Source organism: Triplophysa dalaica, chromosome 13, assembly GCF_015846415.1.
Source record: "Triplophysa dalaica isolate WHDGS20190420 chromosome 13, ASM1584641v1, whole genome shotgun sequence".
In the NCBI taxonomy this organism is placed as follows: Eukaryota; Metazoa; Chordata; class Actinopteri; order Cypriniformes; family Nemacheilidae; genus Triplophysa; species Triplophysa dalaica.
The window spans coordinates 16,435,448-16,451,842 of record NC_079554.1 but is presented as its reverse complement, the minus strand read 5'-3'; the positions used below and the strand labels follow the sequence as shown (position 1 = coordinate 16,451,842).

Genomic DNA, 16,395 nt, shown 5'->3' with positions numbered 1-16,395 from the left:
CTCTGAATGACGGCAGCGGAGCGCGAGTGAGCAGCAGGCAGCGGCATCTCTCCCTGCGAAAACATTTCAGGTAAAATCCGTAAAACCGATCTGCTTTGTCGTGGTGGTGTGGTGAAAACTGGGCAAAACTAATATTTTGCCGTTCTTACGTTTTTAGAGACTTTTACGTGTGTGATCGACTAGCCGGTGTTTTGTGAGCTGTTAAGATTAAGCAACCGTGATTCTGTTTTGCTGCGTAAAAAACGTGTTCTGGTTATGTTAACTAATGCATCTTTGTCATTGGCATTTTGAGTCTGCATACTCGTACATGATTCCCACAAATATGTTGTATTTTTTGCAACTGGCTGTTGTTATGCCTGTTAGATTGTGTACATTTTCGGCGCTTGAGCTGAAACTCGTGCACAAACACGTTGCTCGGCGAGGGTGCGTCTTGTGGGGCAGCGATTTAGCCAATCAGCGCACTGTATCCGCCCCCGATGGGAAGGTTTTTTTTTCTGTGCGTGGAAGCCAAACATGAGCGTCTTCTGCAAAATATGGATCTGGATTAATGGCACAGATTCATTCATATGTTTCAAGACAAATCATTAATATTAGGGGAAAAAATTGACATCAAACAAATAGTCAAAGAACATACACATACACACATATATTTTTAGAGATTTGATATTTTATTTTTTTAGAGACACGTTACATGGACAAGCTCTGTAATGCATTCCGTATTCCGTTACGGGGTTTTGATTTCTCCATGATGTCACTTCCCAAATCCAGAGTTACAGTATCTAAGAGGCTGATAGTCAGGGGGTGTGTTGCCTTAAAAAAATAGTAAAGGCAAAGTGAAACATCCAAACGCGCTGTTTGTCCTTATGCAGTAAACTGAGAGAATTTGATTAAGGTATTTTTTCTCTTACATAACGATGTTATATCTGATCCATTACTTCTTTTGCGTGTAAAGTGGCGTAGTTGCTTTGTTTTTAATAAACACTGCTGTCTGTAAATTTATTTATTTATTTTTGCCTCGTGGTGCTACCGCAGAGCCTGTGTTATTGTTAGCCTTCTTGCTTTAAAAAGGCACTGTAAATGCAATGTGTTTAAAAATGTGTTGCCATGCTTTCAGATTTTTTCTTGCGAAGAGCCAAAGCCGGCTGTTTAGCTTAGCTCACTTCTAGAGGGTGCAGAATGGCAGCTGTGAGATCTAGTCCAGGACTGGATGTGGTACAGACGGGCTCAGAAAGGCAGGATTCATTGGTATGTATTACAAAAAAGCAATGTATAGCTCAACTAGAAAAGTATTAATAGTGTAACCAAATTTGAAGTCTATATTAATGTTGCCAATCCTCACAGATCAACATGCAAGGAGAGGGAGAGGGGGTGAGTGGACAGAAAAGGCTGAATACAGGGCAAAGAATCGAGTGGCCTGTCGATGCCAACACACAGCAAACAAACCGTCAGCGCTTCCCACGGTCTTCCGGTGTGGACCTGCCCACCTACAGGTGACCCCAGAGATCTCTAAATTTTGATTGCTTGCTTTTGTACCAAACCTAAGCATAATCTGGGATGTTGTCAAATTTTTATTTAAATAGTCAATTTTCTCAGCAATGTCTAGGAGACTAAATATTACAATATCAGATAATCGATAAGGAATAGAATAGATGAAAAGTTCTCATTTGTAAGATTCCATGCCTATGACTGCAGAAAATATATTCATTAGACAAATTATATTTTTTTATGTTTTGTGATTTATAGTGCCTTTAATATATTTATCTATTTTGAAATGTTCTGTAATGAAGTGCATATAAAAGCATGAACATTCTTTACTCATTGTTATTTCTCAGGAGTCCCGAATCAGTCGAGATGGATGAGATCATGGCTGCGATGGTACTCACAAGTCTGTCCTGCAGTCCAGTGGTCCAAAGCCCCCCACAGCGGGATCTCCTTCCAGGTGGGCTGCTTTCTTTTAAAGCTAGATCCTGTCAATCAAAGAGAAAACTTCGTAGTGTTTGCTTAAAAATATCTTTTTTAATTTTTATAATAAAATCTAAATGTTACAACAGTGACACTACATGTGGCTTCTTCCTATTTATATATACATATATTGTTTTAACACTTTTGTCCTGTTAATGTTTTTAAATTATATAAAATATTTGTAAAACACAATTGCATGTTGCCACAGGGGACATGGAGTGTTGCGGAGGTGAGCTGTCTGATAGTGGCAGCAGTGGATACTGGAGCTGGGACCATGGCAGTGTAAGCCCCGCCCCTTCCCCATCGGTCACTGAGATGGACAGGCGCCTGAGTCAACCGACGGATGAGGGATTGCAAATGGAACTGGACCAAACCGCATGTGAGGAGCTGGAGGCCAGAAGGTGCAAGGTGAGAATGACGGAACTGTCAGGTTTCTAAACCTGAGGGTGTGAAAGATTTGAAAGCTTTTTCAATAAACATTTCATTTTCTTTCTGACAGAGCTTGAGCAGGGGAGCATACAGGTGTCTGTGGCCAGGCTGTGAGAAAGTGTTGACATCACGGGTTGGAATGAAACGGCACATTCGCATTCTTCACTTGGGGTGAGTATGTCCTATAACTGCTGAAATAACTGCTGAACTGCAAAAAGCAACATATAACATTTCTTCGTCTGAAATAGTGGGGGCTCAGAGCAGTCTCACAGAGAAGAAGACTTCTACTACACAGAGGTATCTTCCGAAGATGAGGAGACTGCACCTTCATCTCCCGCTCCATCGTTCTCCAGTGGGGCCTGGACTTCTTGTAGTTCCACACAAAGCCAAACCACCCCAGGATGCCAAGATGCTGTCCAGTCGAGTCCTCTCAGCCAATCGGCTCCGAGCAGTGTGTGGCAGATTCACACTGAACATCTCTATCAGGTGAAGGATTGAGTTCTGGTTTCATTTGTGTGAAATGTCCGGGATCATAATGTGTTATATTACAGAAAATGTTAAACAGACAACTTTTTTGTAAAACTCTGTTCTTTCCCGCAGGCCTGTGCACCCATTCAGGTGACGGTTTCTCCAGGCTCTCCCACCTTATGTAGCTGGACCTTGCCAGGTGATGTCCAGCAAAAACCTCAGGTTGGTTTGTCTCTTTAAAAGGATCTGTTTACCTTGAAGTGACTCATTGTTTGTATCCCGAGTGTTTGAGGCTTAGCCTTGACCTTGTTTATGAAATAGACTAGATCAGTGGTTTTCACCGGCCTCTCTTTAACCCACACTTACATTCGGCATCATCTGGCAACCCAACACATTGTATATGTGCCACTTGGGGAGAATGTATTCATATACAAGTGTTTAGGCTCAATAATATGCTGAATTATTAACAAGACATAAATAGGAAAAATAAAATGTTTTTCATAAGCATAACATAAACAGCAAAAGTGGGATTTACCAGTGAATAGCGAATCTTAATAGTCACATGAGATGTCCACGAGCTGCCTCAGCACTTATCAACAGGATGAACACCATGAATGAAATGCTTTGTCCTCCATTTTAAAAGTTCACAGGCCTGTTTATTTCGCAATTCTGGCTATGGACGAACCGTTAGTCACATTTTGTTTTTGACATTTCTTCTGTTCCCGTTTTGTCCTGCAAAGGTCTGCAGCAACAGATATTCAGACACGGTTAATGGAATTTTACTTAATGAGAATTTATGCTTTACAGAGGGTACCGGAAACAAAGATACTTTGAAAGTGTAAAAGCAAATGAAATCTACTTTGTTGTCGTAGATGGCAGCACCTCGCAGCCGGTCGGTGAGTGTCGGAGAGCAGTGGCTGCAGCGAAACAGCGCCCCCACCAGATCACAGACCATGAGTGCATCTCCCTCTAGAGGGCACTGTTCATTCAGGTATTACACTGTTAGTTGTTGAGTAAACCACATAAATAGTGTCAAAAACAAGTGCTTTAAATAAATATATATTTTATTTTAGTAGTAATATTTTGGATATATAGCCTAAAACAAGCTTTATGTTATTCGTGAAAACAGTATTTAATATTCCTACTTGTAATACAAAATGTTTTGGATGAAATGTAATAATTGTTGTTCATGTAATAATTGTAAGAAATGTTATAGTTTAGTTAAATATTGAAATGTAATAAAGTAGTCTGGCAACTGTTTAGATTAGATTACACTAACAAAAGTTAATAATAGTTAAATAGCGCCCATTGTTAATTTTAGTGTATGTTTTGTGCATTCTTAGAAAGGGCCGTGGTGAGGCCAAGAAGTGCCGAAAAGTGTATGGTGTGGAGCGAAGGGACCAATGGTGCACTGCCTGCCGGTGGAAGAAAGCCTGCCAGCGCTTCCCGGACTAAAAAAAAAAGACTTAAGGAGATGAGAAAGAATCTCTGCTTTCTTTTTTCCAGCTACTTCCTGCACTGTAGAGGATCCCTCATTTCACTTTTCTACCTTCTTTGTTTTCCTACCACAGTTTATAGTGTTTTGTCATGTTTTACCACAAATTGAACGCTGGTACTAGATGTTGATAATGTGTGGAGTAGTAGAATCAGATTGAATTTTGCCCTCTAATGAGACTCATGTACCTAAAAGTGTTTTTGGGGTTTTTCTACCCCAGTCTTGCACTTCATGTACACCTGAGATATTTAAGTGATCGTTGATTTTTGTATACTGTGGACAATGTGTTGCTTTGAACATTTCATGATGTTTTCTATTGCTGTTTTGTGAGCCTGAAAATTATACTGTTACTGTAACAGTGTAATACCATGTATCGACTTTTTTTCTACGTATTTACACAGAATTTAGTCACAACTTTACGTTCTGCAGGGTTCGCCGTAGCGCTTCCTTATTAATCTTAACTGCCAGATATAAAGCTAAAATGATGTTGAGTGAAAGATGATGTGCCGGATGTTGTTTGATGGAGATACAAGTGCAGCTATACTCTTCTGATGGTATACCAAAGTGCTATTGCAAAGCTGAGTAAAAGGGAGTTTGAGTGAATACTGCTGTGAGAACAGTTTGGCCTGGTTCCTTTTGTATTTTTCTTGCCATCCTTCCAAACAGTGTTGAGGGCTTATTTGTACAAAATTGGATTTTACATAAAGGAACATCTATAGGATTTGACAGCCTAACACTATACTAAAAAATAAAGATGGTTCAAAAGACATGAGATAAAATATGCAAATTTCAAAAGCTTGTCATTTGAGCATTAAAAAATGACAAGAACAATCGTAAAATTATTTTATTGGCTTTTTTGTTTGCATTTCATGTATAAGTGAAAACAATTAAAGAAAAGTTCACTTTCCAGAAATGTTTGCAGAGTGTGTTGGAAATGATAACTATTCACAAAGCCAAAAACGTCTACCCAAATAAGATCTTATATTTATACCAGGAATACTGTAAAGAACACTTACACTGTCTGCCCATTCTTTGCATGTTGGTGGGTTTGAAAATGAATAACAATAAACAATTCACCTTGACATTAACCAGTGACTATTAATTTAGAGAGAATTTGTCAAACACTATGATGATTTCATTAATATAAGATGTCCATGCATGAATAAACAGACACTTAAAATGAGTGCAAACTTGAAACAGACATTCTCATTGCCAGCCTTGGCTAAAAATGGCATGGATCTGTTTATCCATTATTTGCAAAAGAAATAAGTAAAGCATAAAATCTGATTTATAACAAGTTTCCTGAACACTTGCTCTGTCCACCGTTACCATTACGCAGACTATTTGTGTTTTTAAACAGCAGCTTCAACAACAATTTCGAGTTATTAGCTCTAGGGGGCAGCACTGGCCAGCAAATGCTTAAATGGATACTTAAAAAATGAAAATTCTGTCATCATTTACTCACCTTCGAGTTGTTCAAAATTTGTATACATTTTTTTGTTCTGGTGAACATAGAGAAAGATATTTGGAAGAATGCTTGAAACCAAACAGATCTTGCCACCCAGTGACTCCCATAGTAGGAAAACATACTTTATCATTTTTCTGTTCTGTTGAACACAAAAGATGACATTTTGAAGAATGTAGGACAGCAAACAGTTTTGACTGCCATCATATTTTTTCCTACTCTGGTATTCAGTGGGGACAAAACCTGTCTGGGTATAAGCATTCTTCCAAACATCTCTTTAAACATCGGAGAAATATCTATTCTTCATATTGCAACTACGTTAAATAATTAGTTCTTGATTTTTAGGAGGAAAAACATAGTTTTAAAACATGTGCAAATCAACCAATTCTAGCACAATACCATGTGCAAGGTGTAATGTATATATAAATAAAGTGCTTTCTCTCAGTTAAATCAATCCACAAAATAGAAAATAAAACTGCGCCCCGACTCCACTAAACCCACTGCTCTCATATGTAACTGATTCACATTCTCATTTCTAATTTTACTGCTTTGCTTTTTATTTTTTTCAACAATGCACAAAATTTCATTTAGGATTATTAATCTATAAATGAACAATGATATCATCAGCAACATTTGTCCTAACAACCATCAACATTTTATCTCCCTGCTGAAAAAAATACAAATGTAATGGTTTCCATCATCACCATGTTTAGATTTAAACCTTAATAAATTCCTTTATGTTGTTCCCATGGTTCCCATCTGCCAGATAACATCCCACGAACAGAACCCAACCCATACCAATAGAGTCCCACAGAGACCATTACGGTTTTAATTAAAATTACCATTATAACATTAAATCCATTTCAATTTCTGTGAAGGTTTTTATTGTTTTTTTCAGCAGGAGTGTTTTTGATGTCAGGAGCGGCACCATGAAGATGTCAATAGAAACAATGCTACAAAATATTTATCTTGTCATTAAACACAGATTAATCTAGTTCTTGGTTGTGATTGAAGTTACTGATGGCTGATGAGCAGCTTGTTGTGAGTTGAGGTAAGTGAAAGACCAGATCCTGTACCATAAGCACCTCTACATGTCATTCTGTCTTCGGATTCTTGCCGAGATGTTGCTGATGTAGCCGGACCGACCCGAACGACCCGTCAAGCTCAGGTACTGCCTCAATAACTGACTCACACGCTTCTGGTTGTTCCACTTCCTGGCGGATTTCCTTATCCCTATGAAACCACCATAGCGTTTCTGCAAAGGCCTCCCGGAGCTCACCAACTTTTTGAAGCCGTGGCGACCTTTTATAAAGCCTCCGAATCGCTTGGATAAATTCAAGCCTGCATCGTTGCTCTTCTCTTCGTCCGCATCTAGACCATCCTGTTCCACTTCTGTCCCCGGATCATACGACAGTGCAAGTTTCTGTGGGGTCTCCACCTCCTCTGAGGCCTGCTGGCTGCGGAGAGCTTGCGCGGCGTGTCGAAACCGCTCCAAAGCTTCGGTAAATTCAACACCATTGTCATTCTCTATGCTTACTGTGGCCACAGGCTGCAATTCATTATCTGAGCGCTTTGATGTTTCTTCTTGTAATGCCAGAGGAAGCTGGTTTAAACCCACCGCTTGATAACACAAATCCCAGGTTAATGCCGGGGATGCCTGTGACTCACATTCCAGGATACATAGCTGCAAAACCAGAGATAGAAAAGAAAATGGGGTTATAGACAGCAATTGATGAAAAATATATGTTCGTCTTTCCACTTCTCATAGGACTGTGGAGATAGCCAAGTTTTCAAAGACACCCCCACCTGCAAATCACTCATAAGCCCCTGGTCATAGACAATGCTACGTGCAAACAGAATCTTAGGAGTGAAATGGGATGTGAAATGATATGTAGGCGCTGATGCAAGAAATAATATGATAATTGAGTGACTGGAATGGGGATAAAAATCTTCATTGTGAATGTGAGCAGCAGCGCACGTCTGTATTAAAAAGCTGGTTGAATTCACAAAACGCTCATGAGATGCTTTGTTTGGATCATGAGGAGGATTATGTCGCAGGTGAAGCTGCCTATACATTAGATCATAGATCATAAATGATATAGCAACGAAGCGAAACATAGAAATCGTGTGCATGACCATTGAGAATTAAATGTCAGATAGGAGATGCAATGCAGAATACATATCAGTATAGTTTAAGAATATAGAATTAGATGTGCCTTGCAACACATGCATGTAAATGTGAAAAAGTGTGTCCCAAAATACACGTTTGCGTATTGATGAAATGTAACTATTGATGAAATGTAAGGTCTGATTTCATTGCGGAACCACAGTGGAAAACCATACCCACAGGGACCCATCTGGCTATGGCAAAAGTGCCCCCACAAAGTCTCAATCACTGATCCCCACAGCATCAGCAGTTGACAGCACCACAAAAGTCAATTATGGGTAGACATTACCCGATAACCCCAGTCACAGCTGTTTGGTCCACACAGTCATTAGCAACATGATTACAGCAACTATTGTGACAGCGATTGTGACAGTGAGCAGCCAACTTTTAACAAAGTTGATTTATAACATAGTTTCCTCCATAAAATTGGTTATTCTCTTGCAAGACCTTCGGTTGCACAGACATTTTACAATCACATCTTTCATTTACATTACAGCTAGGAGAGGTTTCACTAAAATTATATTGTCTTGACATAACAATATGATCAATAGTCTACTCTATAGGAGATTCTTGTAAAACAGCACCTTTTACACATATAGTATAGTATAGTAAATGGCCATAATATACGCCCGTACCCAAAGAAACACAACACCCATGGACTTGTTGAGTATTAATTTACTAATCTACACTCCGCACTATCCACAATAGATAGATGTTGGGTTTTTCAACCCAGCGTTGGGTAAAATCTAACAATAACTGTTGGATTTGTCGATTTTTTGACCCCACTATACGTTTTAAAAACCAACAACATTTTTTAGAAGTGTATAAGGATGAACAACAGATTCCTAGCTTTACTAGCTTTCTACTCTGTTAGAATATGGCTGAATATCGAAAAAAAAACATCTGTAAGGTCAGGTGCTGATGTTAAGTTATAGGGACTGGATCACCAATAAATCCAAAATGTGTTTGATAGGGTTCCGACTGGGGATCTGTGCTGGCTAGTCAACATTGGCATAAGATCATACAGGTAATTAATTGCTTCATTAACCAGAGGTATTGTCACAAAAAATCTCTCTCAACAAATTGTTGCCACAAATTTGGAGTGACAAACCATTGTCTGCGGTAGCATAAAATGTTGTCCCTGGGAATCATGTGTTTCTAATGACTATAGGTCATTTACAGTTTAGAAAAACTGAGAAATAAGATAGAGAGCATAGTGTATTTCAGGATTTCATATTCGATTTTTGTGTAGATTGTAAAAAAAGGATTCAAATTCGTCGACTAATGTACGCTACTTTTAAAGGGATAGTTCACCCAAAAATAAACATTATGTCATCATTCATTCACCCTTTTGTCATTTCAAACCTGTATGACTTTCTTTTTTTCCGCAGAACAAAAAAGAAGATATTTTGAAAAATATTGTTAACTGGCCCCCATTCACTTGCATTGGTTTTGTCGCCATAAAATAGAAGTAAATGGGTTCAAGTGCTGTTCGGTTAGCAACATTCTTCAAAATATCTTCTTTCGTGTTCTGCAGTAGAAAAAAAGTCATAAAGGTTTGAAATGACAAGAGTGTGAGTAAATAATTTTTGGGTCGACTACCCTTTAACAGGGATGTGTCACTCACCAGTGTATTAAAAGCTTGCTGTTCGGGTAGGAGTAGTCCACAGGTTAAACAGTCCCCTTGACAGTCACTGTGACCCAGGCTGCACAGGCTTAAAAGTAGAAGGGTCCAAAATGGGGTCTTCATGACGTTTACACTGAACATACACTGCGACAAACAAGCAGAGCAGAAAGTTAGTCAATGCAGCCTCTGGGTTTCCGAATTAATGCAGGAAGGAAGCAGTGTTTGTTATTCACCACTTTTACGTGTAAAGTGATTTATTTAATGCAATTTATGAAATGATGTAATAACCGGCAAAGCAGTGCAACTGGTTTTCCAAACGTTCCAAGTTCTGTTTTAACAACAAGAAATTTTAAGTGGTCCTGTGTAACATACTTCAGAATGATGCTCCAATGTAATTTATTATGCAATTTGGCAGCACCAGAGGTTCTAAATGAGTCATATTTGATTATACTGAACAGTCAGCATCTGCCCTTGTTTGCTGTTTTATTATCTAGTTCGTCTCATTCTTATTTTCTGACTGTGGTCGCTTTCATAAAGTACATTGATTTGTGTAGTGTACGTATAGGCCCTATATGACCTAACTAATCAGCTTGAAATAACCTTTTTGACTCGTCCGGCGTCAATCAGCTAAATGAATTCTCACTAATCCCTGACATTAACAGATAATCAGGCATTTTAAAGATAAACCCACAATTGAGTGCCAAAGACGTGGACCTCGGCAGATAACATCATACGTCACTCAAAAGGAATCAATTCACCTAACAGATCTGAAGAATTCACAAGTGAAATTGTAACTTAAACATTACATTTTATATTTTATAACGCTACGGATTAACCAGCATGCTTTCAAAAACCAAACGTCAAAATTTGCAAACCGCCATCTGTTTTTTTCGACACACATATTGAAGTTCATTAAGGAAACTCATCATAGGCCCGAATTAACGTTCGAATTAGTGTGTGTGTGTGTGTGTAGCATAATGAGAAGGAAATGAGCACAAGGGAGAAAGAGCGGGAATGCAGTTACCATCTAACTGTGAGTCACGCGCTGCGCCAGCACACATTAGTCACAACCGCATTAAGAGAGAAACGCACTTGAACACACTTTTAAAAGCTTTTTTCGATGAAAGCCAATTTTTTTAAACTTCGGAGTGTCCATGAATTTTGAGGTAGACTGATATCTCAGCCCTGCGAACAAACAAATATGGAATTATAGCACGATGTGTACAGTAAAGCACTATTAAAAATGATGACACAAAAAATGTAATTTATAGCTTAATTTGGAGATTGACTTGATTTTCTATGATTATCTCCGGCTATAATTGTGTATTCAAATAATGTCACAGTTAATGGAAAGGTAATTAATTATGTTATTGGGCTGAAAGTCAATAAGTATTGGCTCTGACTCTCTTTAAAAGATGTTTTATGACTTAGCTTGGAGTAAAATGATAGTTTTTTTTGGCATAATGATTTACTCCAATACCAACTCTGTCAGACATGCTTCCTACAAGTCTTTTAATCAATAGAAATTGACAAAAGAGAAATAAACGAAGAATTAGTTTAGATGAAAGTGTTGGAACAATTTTATGATGAATGTTGAGTTAAAATCCCTTTACATTTTCTATTCATTTCATCTCATTCCTGTCCAGGGGAATCACTGAGATATAAAAGGGGTGATGTACAAAAAATCTGTGATAAACAAGGAAAAATGGCTCAAGGTGGATGTAAATTTCCTAAGGGAATAAAACGTTTCTCAATTCATCAAAACTGAAATGGCGCGCAAAATGGCATGCTACATTCATCGGTGGGCCTATCTAAGCTCCTATAATACAGAATTGTGGTGATATATTTCTCCTTATAGGCCATGCTTTGTCCAGAGCCTTTACCCACATGAAGTGACAAATCTAAGGGTATGCGTCTAATCGGATTAGACCGGCCTGCTCGCCTTTTCCTACAGCCACCTGATCATATCATCTCCACAGTAACACCAGACCCTATTCTCATTCTGTCCATGCACCGCAGCTAAAGCACAGATAAATGCAGGACTCTGAGAAATCACGTTTGATGGTTTTCTTGGAGCTACTTAAATTTTTCCTGGAAATTATGGCATGTCAAAAATAAACAATGAGATTTATCTGTATTTGTTTATTGCAGGAAGAACACGATTTCTCTCCCACATTAATATTATCCTGCAAATTTAGCTTTAATGTGAATGCACTTCATCCCATGTAATACATTAAATTATAGTTCACTTGTTTGCTACATCTTGCAGTTTTATGATATTGAATTGATCGAGCCTCTTCTCACTGTCACAACCACTTTCGCTGAGAAATGGGGGATTCGCATGGTTACTTTAATTGATAGCACAATGATTGCCAGAGGGCTGCGAGTCTGGAGTCCATTGCAGATGATCATGGTCCCCCACACATACACACTGCCCGGGAAGATAGCAGCAATCATTGCATTATCCGCCCTATGGCCATGACAATGTGCATTGAATTTAGGTAGGGAGTGAAAAAGTTTATCTATTTATTCATCTTTGAAGGCATAATATTTTCATCGTGAGAAGAAAATTCGATAGATGCCACTGACATTTTAAATCAATAGAGAACGAATGTTGCCAAATGCTTAGAAAAAAATGGTTTGACTCATAGACAGTCCCAATTTCTTGAGAACGTTTGAGATTTCAATGCAAAATAAAAATTACTCAGACTTCAATTCTCAGACTGAAAAACTTTGTAATAATAAAAACTCATAATGAGTCGTGAGCAATCATACAGCTCCAAGTACAGCTGAAAGCAAACCCACTGGATGAAATGCAGTCCAGTGTCACAATTATATATCATTAGAATCAATAAGAGAGAACATTCGAAATGGCAGCATTGACCTTATGGTTTGGTTTTTGAGTGATCTCGTGTATTGAGTATATATTGAGTAACTATAGTTATGTTTTTCACTGCAATTATTATTAAGTTGCTTTAGGAAATCCACTGATGACATTAATTGATTTAACAGATTTACACGGTAATTGATAGATGTCATTATGCATGCGACATTTCTGCTGTAATGGATTTTGGGTAAAAATCTATTTTACATGGCAAAGGTAATTAATCTGAAAAAAACTGCCATCCCTAATGTACTACAAAGCTCAATAATGACACAAAATTACAAAATGCTTTAACGTTTAAATTTAGAAAAGCATTTTTGAGCCATAGGGAATATATTTCCTTTATACTGCAGTTCTGATAACAAAACATACACAAGTGTATCATAGAGACTAAATATTTTAAGTTAGCTTCAACAGTCTTGCAGGCTTTAAAATATCTGTTTGGTTAATGCTTGGTATAGTGATGCTGGTCCAGAAATTATGCAGTTATTTTCCCATTTTAACATAAACAATTTGTTTGTAATTTTACATTTATGCTTACATTGAAATCAAATTTTGTAATTTGCAGCATTAGTAAAGCACATTTCTCACTTATGTTTTCATATAAAAAATGCATGTCTCTTTTTCTGTATGTTTTGTTACGTATTTATATTAGATGTGGTATTAATGTATAGCACTTGTTGCTCCTTCACATAGTTCGCAATACATAACATGTTATAATTTATACAGAACCCTGTGCTATAGTCTGAAGTTATTAAGACTTCCCGTGGAACACATCCGTAGATTTATTTAAATTAGAGCTTTAGACAAAAATCAGTTATCTATGGATAATTTTGTGTTAAAATGACTCTGCCTCCTTCTACACAGACTGCCGAGGTGACAACAGACTACAAAGCTTTTAGTCTATTACTTTTTTTTATAACACTTTTATGCATTCTTAATTTCAAGTTGACTCCAAATTTTGATACCGACCAAAAAATCCACTATAATTCTATTGATTCTGTAAGAGATACATTATTTGAAAAACCAAGGAGCCAAAAACAAGTTAATATAAATACTTAAATAAATAAAAAAAGACAAAACTTTTTTAACAAACTTTGCAAGCAACTAAAAACAGCTGCATTACCAACTTTACGGCAAGTTTAAATGGCACTGATGTATGTTTTTGTAACAAAGATGATTCATGGGGAAAAAAAGCATGAGTAATGGAAAAAGATTATCAGCACAAATCATGTAAACATCACCTAGGGACCTAAAAACCCATCCACAATGACACGGCCCTAATTCATACACCCCTTAATAAAATGTGGGTTGTGAATAAGGAAAACCTGCAGTCCTGTTGGCTTGAACAAATATTAACTAACATTAGCCGGCTAACAATTGTGTAAGACATAGACCAACAATGAGAAAATATACGCAACAGGCTAAAACCAACCAATTACCCAACAATACAGGCATGCAGCACCCATTAACTGTGAAATTGGATGCATTACAAACAAATCTCTATGACACTTTTTTTACCTGCAGGTCTTCTGAGGTTTATTCTCTGTCTCTCTTCAATTTCAGTCTTGAAGTGTAGCTGTTATGTCCAATCTTCAGCTTCTGGGCTTGATCAACTGCTTGCCGGCTCTCTTCCTCTCCCCTCTTATACCGACACACCCCTTTCTCTGGATCAGCCCCCCCCCCCCAGTGTCTGTGGATGGGGCTACACTAACAGGGGCACTACGCACAACCTGGGCAGCCATACAACCCTTAGTCAACGCTGACGTACGAGATCACAGATCAACGTCACTTCTTTCTCCACCCCACAAGAAATTACCTGGGCTAAGAATACGCGTCATTCAATTTCAGAGCAAGAAATTAATTGGTTTTATATAATGTATTGACTCCGAACGTCGTTCCCATCAATTAATTGATTATCCAAAACTTAGTAGCAATAACATGCATTTGGTAAACAGAGCACTGGCTTTGGAGCATGTGTTGCAAATTAAGACCGAAATGCAATTTACAGAGCAGTGCATACAAGAGAAAAACAAAGTCTCCCAGAGGCAAAGGGAAGTCTCGGTGGATGGTACGACACCACAAAGGAAGACAAGATTGTGCAGACAGAAAGAGGAAGAGAACACAAAGTTGTCTGCTGAAAGGATGTACACAAATACATTTTCAACTTTTCAATGTTTTTGCTTACATTGTGGGTCCAGACCTATGTTTCCAGCATGTGATAATGGAGGAAGAGTCTAGAGGCTTTGACATGGAGGATATATTCAGAACTGCACATGCTGTGGTCACTTTGAGAACGCTCACCTATTCCCACTGACTAAATAAAATGAACTGTGGTCATCAAGGGATGATTTATTTCATATACCCCAAACAAAATCGAAATACTGTAGTACTGTGTTAAAGCAGATAATTATTTTGAATGATCACATAATAATCGTAAATGCTTGCGGATTAGGAAAATCAATAGTAAATTAACTAATTCTGGGTAGGATAAGTGTTTGGATGAGAAATTGCTTTAGGAAACAATACCTGTCTTTGATCTTCCTAATCATGTCATTTCAAAGACCGTTAAATAACAAGGATTAGATGCTTAAATAAACCCAAATTCTCATTCTTATTTAACCAGCACATTTACATAAAACCATTCAGGAATTTAACCAATAAGCATCACAATGAACCACAATATTCAGCCTTTGATAACTTGTTATAAACAACAAAAATACCCCATCACCGGAGCTCAATGCATTTGCATACTGTTTCCTTCATGTGAATTAGATTCTATACAAGCACAAATAGAAATAGAAATGTGCTATGGCGTTATAGAGGAAACCCCTCCGCACATCACATTACAGCAGGGGCTGAATCAGAACCAGGTTGAACACTCAAATGCATTGTCCCCTCGGCTTGGAATAAAATTGAAGTTGGTTCTTTCACAGAATATGCAATTATAGATAGGCTTATTCACCACTGTGACGCAGACTGATTGGAAGCCTCTCTGGTCAATGTTGTTTCGTTCCCTTCATCACGTCGGGGCAAAGTTGTATTGTTATATGAGCCGATGAAGAGCATTGAGGCATGTCCACATCTCTGTGGGAGACACTGCCATGTTTTATGGGAGGCCCTTGGCAATCCTTTTCAATGAAGCCTATTAATGAGAGGCTATTAATTGATTTCATAAGAATGACTCAAAGACATAATCAGTCAATATAAGAAATATGAAGTTTATGTCTTACCATTCACCCTGAACAGCTTTAATGTGGGGTAAAGAGAGTTAAAAATAAAATAAGCTATTAACATTTTGTACATTTATTTCACTACAGTAAAATATTCAAGTTTTTAATGCTGGCAGAACAGAGAAAAAAATGTGGAACAGTAAAAGTGAAGATTTAAGAACAACCTGAAATTCTTGCCAAGACGTGCGTTGCTATAGTTAGCGCCAAAGTAAAATAAGAAAATAATTGAGTATTTTCTGTGACGTGTAGGCGCGACAGGCAGTTCAGACAGCCAAGAGAATCTTTGCTTATCTTGAGCTTTTTCTTATCTGTGTCTGACATTTTTGTAATTTTGGCAAGCATTAAATGACAACCTAGTGTCAGTGGTTTCACACATTTAAAAGTTAGGTTGACTTTTTGAGTTTCAAGCTGTCGTCATATAAATCTGACGATACATACAACTGTTAAATCTCTTCTAAACGATAGTTTAATAAGAGTCTTTATTCTGTTTTAAACGTTTGGTTTTACCTTTGATAACGGACGCCTTTGCATAGCTAAAACATGAAAAACAAAACTTTTATTTAAAGAGAAAATACATAATTTAAAAAAACATAACATATCACGAGCAGTTGTTCTTACTGGTCACTTTGAATCGCTGTGGGCGTTTCCGTAAGACGAACTTTGAC

The 16,395-nt window shown here is 37.7% G+C and overlaps 2 protein-coding genes across 10 annotated transcripts; one reads left to right on the top strand and one right to left on the bottom strand.

The window, feature by feature from the left end:
* On the top strand, positions 1-5,365 carry znf395b (zinc finger protein 395b). 2 transcript variants are annotated; one of them, XM_056765401.1, is made up of 10 exons: positions 1-70; positions 1,115-1,245; positions 1,342-1,490; positions 1,833-1,939; positions 2,171-2,370; positions 2,462-2,562; positions 2,640-2,877; positions 2,992-3,081; positions 3,732-3,850; positions 4,203-5,365. In XM_056765401.1, exons 2-10 carry the CDS (start codon positions 1,177-1,179, stop codon positions 4,312-4,314), a joined length of 1,185 nt encoding a protein of 394 aa, XP_056621379.1. In that variant the 5' UTR covers positions 1-70; positions 1,115-1,176; the 3' UTR covers positions 4,315-5,365. The 2 variants fall into 2 exon arrangements, with proteins under 2 accessions (XP_056621379.1, XP_056621380.1); XM_056765402.1 differs by lacking the exon at positions 1-70 and adding an exon at positions 788-892.
* Positions 5,366-6,099: 734 nt separating this feature from the next.
* pnocb (prepronociceptin b) lies at positions 6,100-16,367 on the bottom strand. 8 transcript variants are annotated; one of them, XM_056765404.1, is made up of 7 exons: positions 16,349-16,367; positions 16,238-16,263; positions 15,895-15,921; positions 15,731-15,746; positions 15,463-15,642; positions 9,614-9,757; positions 6,111-7,503 (listed from the first exon to the last, which is right to left on the bottom strand). In XM_056765404.1, exons 6-7 carry the CDS (start codon positions 9,752-9,754, stop codon positions 6,907-6,909), a joined length of 738 nt encoding a protein of 245 aa, XP_056621382.1. In that variant the 5' UTR covers positions 9,755-9,757; positions 15,463-15,642; positions 15,731-15,746; positions 15,895-15,921; positions 16,238-16,263; positions 16,349-16,367; the 3' UTR covers positions 6,111-6,906. The 8 variants fall into 8 exon arrangements, with proteins under 8 accessions (XP_056621381.1, XP_056621388.1, XP_056621382.1 ...); XM_056765406.1 differs by lacking the exon at positions 15,895-15,921 and having other exon boundaries at positions 16,349-16,365; XM_056765409.1 differs by lacking the exon at positions 16,349-16,367 and having other exon boundaries at positions 15,463-15,656; positions 16,238-16,258.
* Between the last annotated feature and the right edge of the window lie 28 nt (positions 16,368-16,395).